Here is an 8,798-nt window from a genome sequence, read left to right as displayed (position 1 = left end):
TGCCTTGGCCCTTGAAGGGAAATGCATGCAATCAAAATCTGCAGTGACAACTGATCATGAGGTAACTATAGTATTCTATAGTTGTAGAACTTGCATCCATCCTGAAGGATCGCTACAGAAATCATTGAACATCCTCCCGACCCAGGAACAGACAAAACGAACTCGATCTAAACATATATGTTCCCCTATTTCCAATAAAATGGAAAGTAGTAAAAAAATACCAACCCTAGAGTTAATGGAGCTTAATAATATGTCTCTCTAAAAGTTTTTAATAAACTAAAAAATATATATATACTATGTACTCTAAATGACTGCAATGAATTAGCAAGTTCATGTCCCCGCACAAACAGGAACAGTTATGGTAGTGATAAACTTTAAGAATTAGGTTAAACAACTACTACTTACCAATGCGCATGCAGCAAACTCTTGTACCTATATATAAAACGAATGAATTTTACCGGTCATTCGCCGTAATTGCCTGATGAGTGTGGTCATTTTTGATCATGCGTAAACAGTTATTATTATATAATGTTATTTTCATAAAAATATATATATATATGCATGATGATTATGGTCTCAAACATCTCTTCACTAAGCAAGAATTTCTTGAACATCACGAAGTACTTTGGAAACACTTTTTGAAAACCATTTTCCAAGTTTAGAATTTTATGAAAATTAGAATAATGTCAGAGTTTGATGTGTGATCTTGTTTCTTTTATTCAAATGTTTCAATACGTCAGTCCTCAATTATTCTGACAGGGTATTATTTGCTTATTCATTTATTTATACTATTTTTCTTATAACAACGTTTCTTTAAATTTAAAAACAAATGTGATGGTTTGTGCTTTTTTGTTTAGATTAAAATGAAATGAAAAGTTTTTAATTGAAATGATGATCATTTTTAATCGAAATGAATTGTTAAACACAGTTGATCGACATTGCGCATGATTAGACCATTTTTTGTAAGCAGTTATTTGCAGGTCACAAGGTGGGCTTTCGACCAATGGAAAAGAAGAAAAATTTGCATCGAATGACAATATGAAATATTCCGATTTGACTGCTGGTAAATATTTTTTTAGCAAAACTAGCACTTAAGTGGACCCCACTTTTCAAAGGATGCCTAAAAAATTTCATGGTAGGAGAAATCGTTGGAGTAGAAGTTCGTAACTAGAAAGTGGTTCAAAATTCAGCATTTTGAGTTTTTGAAATTTCGAAAACGAATTGCTCTGAGGTAGAACGAGCCAGCAGCCCGAATTTTCGGGACTTCAAGTATATCCAATGTTTTCTAATTCTTAAAACAAAAGCCAATTAGCAATAGTGCTATTCTTTAAAAGGTACTCTTTAGTTCTTAAAAGAACCACTATAAATTGCGCTTTACCAAGGGCCAAGCCTTGATCGGAAGTCGAATGACTTGTTCCTCAACATTTTTGAAATATCCCCTAGCAGTTTTCGCTGAAACTACTAGCTCGAGAATATTTAGTGGGGTTTTATTTACGCGATTTAAGTAGGAAATATGTGGTTAAATTTTTAGAGGATTTTCATTCTTTTCGCGGGTCTTTTCTCGGGTCTTTTGCGATATCTTTTAAAATCGGGAAAAACGCGAAATCGCAAACCCGCGGAATCGAGTACCAATAAAGTATTAATAATTTATTCCCCTGGTCTTTTCAGTGCCCGTAAAAAAGGTTTTGCCGTCTGAAATTGCGGTGAGATTTCTGTATACGTACGTGCAGACACATAGTGGCGGGCAACATGTCTCACCGCTGTCGCACCTTACGCCCCAGTCTTTACCTTGCCGCTTGTCGTTCCCCTTGATGAATCTGTTTACTTTAGCCGTGTTAATAGTAATCTAAAGTGAACCAGTTAAATGAGGCCTTGAAAATTCGGCATGGCGGCAAAATCACTCTAATCCCTTTCTCTCCCAGCTTATGCACCGTTAAACGTAAACACATAATACTGTTTTTTGATACAAGCGCTATAGACCTTATTCACGATACCCGCTATCTGTGTGCACGCCCTTTAGGACTGATGGAACAAAAACAATGTCGCGTGGTATTTCAGGGGGCAAACAAGTGACAAAATTGGCCAATACTAGTAATAGCATTCGAGTTTGTTCGTTTAACTCAAAACGAATGAACGATTTAATAGTGGTGCAAAATATACAGTTCGAGTTTCGACAAGTTGTACGTCCTTATTACTTTCTCGGGGACTTTACGGTCGGTACTACATCTAAAAACGTAGCAAATGATCATTTTAACCCATAATCAATTTGCAGTTATCATCTTTAAGATAAAAAGTTCTTATTTGTCTGATGTCTAGAATTTACAAACTCGACCGCGATTTTGTGCATTGGTGGATTTTATCACTTGTTTGCTCCCTGAGAAACCACGTGACATTGCTTTTGTCCCGTCAGTCCTTCAGCGCGTGCAAAGATGGCAGGTATCGTGAGTAAGGTCAATTGTACGTGCGTTAAAAAAGGCAGGAGCTGATTAGTGTCTCTTGAACGTAGAAAAAACTAAAAAAACAGGGGAAGAGAAGTGAATTCCCGTAGAGGTGATCTCCTGAATTTTGTCAAACCGATGAGCCGCAAGCTCCTTCCTTCAGAAACTGATATACTGTTCCTCCAGTCAGTTCTATGGCCACAAGTCGTCACATGCTTTTTTTGTTATTAACGTAATATTAACATAGAATGCGTTCACCTATAACATTTCAACAGAATTGTCATAAATCTCTAGTTTTTCTTTACACACAGCTCTAAGCGATACCTGAGAAGCAAATATGGTGACTTTCCGTTCCAAACATCCTTAAGACTAAAATCTGCAATTTATCTTCCTAAGCGAGACTTTGAGCATCCCTGTCACGTTTATACGGGAGTCCCCCCGGGGAAACAAAATCAGACAAAATAAGGAGAGGGAATATGATTCTTGCAGTTTAATATTATTGATAAGCCTGATACAATCTTGGACCATTACAGTCAGTCCTGTTTGAAATATGATACGTATACATCATGGTCTCAATCGCATTATCGCCAGCCTGTTAGTTTTTCACGAGCTTCTTCAGTGCGTTCTCTGACCTCACGTCCACGCTCAGACACTTGTTCCCGTACTTGCTCCTGTGCCGCTTTTTTGACCTCATTTGCACGCTCAAGTACACTCTTCCCTGTCTCACGTGCGACCTCTGTTGGATTACTGGAACACTTTCCATCAGTGGGCCTAACAGAAAAACAAAATATACAAAAACTGAGAAAACTGTCATGCAACACATTAAGGATCCAATTTCATGTTATTGAAATAAATGATAATCAGGGAGAGGTACTCCGGGGAGGAAAGGGATACGTTTTTTTTTTTCAGGCTTCAGGTATATCAAACAGCCGCTTTGGGTAGGTGCAGGTGGACTCATATGAAAGGGTAACGTTTTCACTAGTTGAAATATATGAAAGGGAAGGGAAATCTGTCATTGTGGTATGCAAAAAAGGTCCAAAAGGGCTAACAGATGAATTTTATGGCTATAAAAAGTCAAGAAAACCTTCTGGTTTTGGGATTGATTCCTACTTAAAAGACGGTACATGGTGAAAGGGGTACCATTTGACCATGGAAGTTATACAAAAGAGGCACCTCTTTCATGAAAAATCGTTTATAGAAGGGTAAGGGGTTGGACCTCGGGGCGGAGCATCCCCGGATAAAACTTTATTAAGTACACCCTCCCCCCCCGCCCCCCCCCCCCTCTCCCCGGACTTGGTAAAACGCGCGGCGCACTTCCAATGGAGCGTTTATTCAAGAGCTGCGATTATTTCAAAATCATATTTGTTCAATCCCGGTTGATTACAACTATTGTAAACCATTTCTAAATATTATGTCTAACAAAAATATGTTTAAAGTTCCAATGAATCGCTTTTTTGCTGATGCAAATGTCTGATAGATTACGGAGTTAAGCAGTACAGTTTAGGTTTTGCGTTATATATAACCGTCTATCGGATTCTGTTTGGGTATATTTTACAACCTTTTATAATCCTTGATTAAACGTCGCATTATCTTCCGATTCAGTGTGCGACGTGTTATTGAGGGCTGCGTGTAATCGAGTAAATACGGTAATCTTGTAGTTAAGTGCACACAGAGGGCGTAGGGGGGTGGTGAGGGGGAGAGAGGGGGAATTAGAGGAGAGTTATCTATACGAGGTCAATCACGTGTGTGTCTATGAAGGGTGAAAAGAGATGCTCGGAAAGACAAATGCAAAGATGTTTTGCCAAGAAATGGAAATAAAAATAGGACTGGTGCCAGGTTCCCTCCCTTAATGTATGCTTACCGGCAAACACTTGGCAGGCAGCATCTCACCCCTGTTAGGGGACACGTTAAACATACAGATGCTCTCTTGAGGAAGTTATTTGCTTCATCTGGGTCCTCAATGACCTGGGTACAAAAGAAGAATGAAAACAAGGCCTACCTTGAGTCTTCATCGCGCCATGCATTTAAGATTTTTTACTACTATTTTTTCTAATACCTTATGAGCTCCTGAAAACACAATCTCTTTTCTCTTATTAGAAGTCCCTAAACAAACAACTAAGTTTTTAAGTAAGCTTTAAGCATTAGTAACATTCACTATTTCTGTGTTTGCGCGAACTTAAATAGCCTGCGAACCGCAGACGTGTTTCCGGTCGTCGCTTCTCTCCCTTTGATCTTTTCTTCAATATGAATCCTTTTGGTGCTTATTTCATCAATAAGTGCCACAGTCCCGGCAAATAAACTTTCGTGAACGCGTCGTTGTGAGAAAAAAGGGCGGCTGTACACAGGGTACGTCGTCCTTTCAATTTTGACTTGAAAACGTATCCACCGCGCACGATCTTGCAAGAAGTCTCGCGAGTAGTTCCTTGATTCTAAGAGCTAAACTGTGATTGGCTAAAAAGGTTCTACGTCAAGGAAATCGTTTTGCCGCTGGGGTTCGCAGACGTTATTTTTCGGAGGGATAGAAGAGACGATCGGAAATACGTGTGCGGTTCGCAGGGTAGAACTTTGTGACGACTACAATTAAGCCAATAAACAGCACTTTTCGTGCGCCCCAATTTTAAGCAGCTTGAATGTTACTATCGGGATCCTGTGCAATCAAAGCTAAAACAGTGCAACTCTGGATCACACTACGTTATTTATCAACACTTGGCTAAGAAGTGATGGTAAGTTGATTTACTAATAAACTTGATGAAAGTCAGAGCAAAGTTTTTATTTTTTACTGTAGAAACTACTACGAATGGATGTAACTTTATAATATTTCTTTAAAAACGTTTCCTGACAACAAACAGAACAAAGTGAGTTTGAATAGGTTACAAGAGCTTGTACTTATCTGCTTGATGTGCAATGAATTAAGTTGTGGTTATTACTCTGGAATCATTTGCGGCGCCGTAATATCCTGTTATAGCATCAAACAAAACTGATTGCTTATAAAACTGTTTACCTTGGAAGCCCTCCTGTTTTGAACATGAACTTTTGCAGTGGTCGCGGACAGAAAGGCAAGCAAAACAAAGGCCACGGACGCTTTCATGGTACCCTAACAACTAAAAACAAAGCAGTGGTATAAACACTAAATAAGGATTTTATTATGTTTTTTATTACATATTCAGCAATTGTTTGCATTAAACGTTTTTACTTCATATAATAAGAACTTTTTCAACGCGTCACAGACAAGAATAGTAAATTACTTGACGTTCGTTTAATAGGCCACTCGCTCGTTCAGTTTACTAGGGTAAATTGACCAGAATTAAACGTTCTCAAATATATCCGTCCGTAAAATTTCTCTGATTTCTTAATAGTTCTTGGCTATTCTTTGTATTATAGCTCTAGATAGCTGCGTCGAAATTGTAGGAGTACTTAATATATGAAAAACACGAACTCTTTTTTGAAGTAATGAGATGATTTACTATTTTAGCTTTTGAATCTCTGGCTGGAATACCACATTTATTCGATTAACCGCGCTGGGCGCTTATTAAATTTTTGGATCTTGAGATTGGGCGCTTATTAAATTTTCACCATTCTCAGCAGAGTACAATTTAATTCTTAGGAGCTCTAGGAGAGCTTGCTCGCAGGCTAAAACAAAATTGAACTTTTTCCCTTTTTTTTTGGTTTGGTCACCACCAAACCTTAATATCTACATGGAAATCCTGCAAACTAATCTCCAGCTATACATAACTTACCAAAAAAATGTCTCAGAGAATTCGGTGCAACCTTTTCTGTTGTTAATATATTGATATTCTTGGGCGAGATTTGATGGTCAGTGAAAAATGTAATTTTTTTAAGATAGATCAAATCAGGGAGATTAAGAGACTCGAGTTTTGCGCAAATGAATTGACTACTTTTGTTTTCCCTGGTTAATGACGATAAGTTTGGGTGTTAAAAAGTTCTTCAACAAAGTACCTAAAAACATTATGACATACCTGTTAGTCAAAATTCTCTTTCAGTTGGATTAAGACTTAAGAATCGAGTCAAACCAACAGTAAAATGATCAATGTGCGTTTGTGTAGACCTATTTCAAAGTATCTGAGATCAATTAAAATTCAGGGTAAACGAACTCTAGATGGAAGCAAACAAATCAACAGCTGAGCAATTCTTCGGAAAGGCGTCAGGCACGAAAGAGCGCGTGACCAACCGCACGAGAACTGCTTTGCACGAGAACTGCTTTGCTACCGATACATACACTCATTTCCTTTAACAAGAACGTTATTTTTCCGGCCCAGGCCTGAATATTCTTAGTTTCCTGCCAATTTTAGGGTGAAAATATTCTATGACTTGTATTATTCTTAAATTTTAGCATCTGACTTTTTCGTTTTATTATTGGGTATATTTATTGCAGTAATACACGTTTTTTCGCTTTGGTGGCTTGTTTTGCCGTTCAGAGAAAGGAATAATTTTACGGTTAAGTTCAAAACATATAAATGTATTCAATTTATAAATTTTCAAATTATATCATCTTCAGAATCTCAGCCTTAGGTTTATACATATCATATTCTTAAATTTCTGAAATTTATGCCTCGAAATTCTTATAAATTTGTTCTTGTAAACGAAAAAAAAATCACCCAAGAAAAAGAACTCAAACTCAAAATGGTAGAGAATAATAAGCAAATAATTAAATTGGTTTTGAATCATAAAAAACATAACCCATCAGCCTTTTTAATTAATACATTCTTGTGTATATTCAGGTTGCTGTTATTTAAATTAATTCTATGAGATTATTTTCTTATTTTTCTTTTATCTTGTCTTTTCTCCGTAGTTAGACCATACCACGTCGTATTACATGCAAAATCAATTCATACATCCTATTTCATGATCTGTATTTTTTTTGGTCTTTGTGATGGGACTGGTGTATTAACTAGTCGCAATTTCGAAAGTCTTTCACACTGCCTGAAGCGCTTTCACGTTGTTTGATCAGTCCGAGAAATTTCATATTCACAGTCGTAAGTGTGATTGTTTTTTCCCACTGGAAATTATAATTACAATTCATTTCTTGTCGTCAAGGGAGTACTCCACGTGGGCCAACTAAAAGAGTTATCTGTTTGCGCCCTTTAGATCATCTTCGCATCTTAAAAATGCGCTTACTATGTAAAATTAAACAATTATTGAATGAATATGAGTATTTCATGAAGAATTATTATCATTCTCTTCATCATCATTGTCATTTTTATTATCAATCCTTATGTTGATTAAGCAGAATGATTGATTACGTGCCGCGAGCGAGTTAAGGCTTGAGGTAGTTTTGATAAGAGTTATCAGGCACCAAATATATTGTTAGTATGTTACTCTGAGGAGAGGGTTGTTAATTAAACCTTTTGTATGGAGCTTGAAATTAATTTGCATCGAACCTCAAGGATTGCTACAAAAATAACGGAACATCCTTCCGACACAGCAACAGACAATACAAACTGTCTAAACACATTTGTTGCCTTATGTGAGGTGCCTGAAAGTAGTCAAAAAATACCAATCCTACAGTAAATGGAGCTTATGTCTCTATGAAAGTTTTTAATAAACTAAAAATATATATCTACTATGTACTCTGAATGACTGCAATAAAGTAGCAAGTTCATGTGCCCCAACAAACAGGAAAAAATATGTAAAATGAAAAGTACTCAAAAAATGCTAACCCAGTTTACTTAAAATAGAAAAATGTCTCTGTGAAGTGTTTGTAATAAACTACAGAAAACCATATATATAGATATATATCTAGAGTGTAGTTTGAATAAATGTAAGTGCAATGAATTAGCAAGTTTGCGCCCCTATAAGGTTTCTATAAGGATAATATATCAGTCTTTAAATAAAGTATCTGAAATTGCAAAGCCTTTAATTAAACCTCGTTAGTTTACGTTAAAGCTATAAATAATTCACAACCAATGTACATGATACTTTATAAATTGGTTTCGTTGGGTTTTCAGAGAAGTATAACCGTAGACTGCGGAGAAGTAACTGTGGGTCGACGTTTCAGGAACTGCAGGTGATTAAAAAGAACCTTAATATTCTGATTTCCAGACTTCAGAAGTATAATCCATTGATTTATTGCGATGAATCTGCGCAAATCTCCACAACCAGTCCAACAACCAAAAAATTGCAACTGTAGAAAAAGGAAAACTGAATGCCTTGGCCCTTGAAGGGAACTGCATGCAATCAAAATCTGCAGTGACAACTGAGGTAATTATGGAACCCTATAGTTGTAGGACTTGCATCCATCCTCAAGGATCGCTACAGAAATCATTGAACATCCTCCCGACCCAGGAACAGACAAAAAGAACTATCTAAACATATATGTTTTCTTATTTTCAATAAAATGGA

The 8,798-nt window shown here is 36.8% G+C and overlaps 1 protein-coding gene across 1 annotated transcript; it reads right to left on the bottom strand.

Moving 5' to 3' along the window:
- Nucleotides 1–2,913: 2,913 nt before the first annotated feature.
- Nucleotides 2,914–6,464, bottom strand: LOC140945057 (uncharacterized). Its single transcript, XM_073394127.1, has 4 exons — nucleotides 6,416–6,464; nucleotides 5,440–5,539; nucleotides 4,300–4,403; nucleotides 2,914–3,209 (listed from the first exon to the last, which is right to left on the bottom strand). The coding sequence occupies exons 2-4, from the start codon at nucleotides 5,524–5,526 to the stop codon at nucleotides 3,020–3,022; spliced, it is 381 nt and encodes a 126-aa protein (XP_073250228.1). The 5' UTR covers nucleotides 5,527–5,539; nucleotides 6,416–6,464; the 3' UTR covers nucleotides 2,914–3,019.
- Between the last annotated feature and the right edge of the window lie 2,334 nt (nucleotides 6,465–8,798).

The sequence above is a fragment of the Porites lutea genome, chromosome 8 (assembly GCF_958299795.1).
Source record: "Porites lutea chromosome 8, jaPorLute2.1, whole genome shotgun sequence".
In the NCBI taxonomy this organism is placed as follows: domain Eukaryota; kingdom Metazoa; phylum Cnidaria; class Anthozoa; order Scleractinia; family Poritidae; genus Porites; species Porites lutea.
The sequence above is the reverse complement of the archived record's forward strand: the minus strand, read 5'-3'. Positions and strand labels throughout refer to the sequence as shown.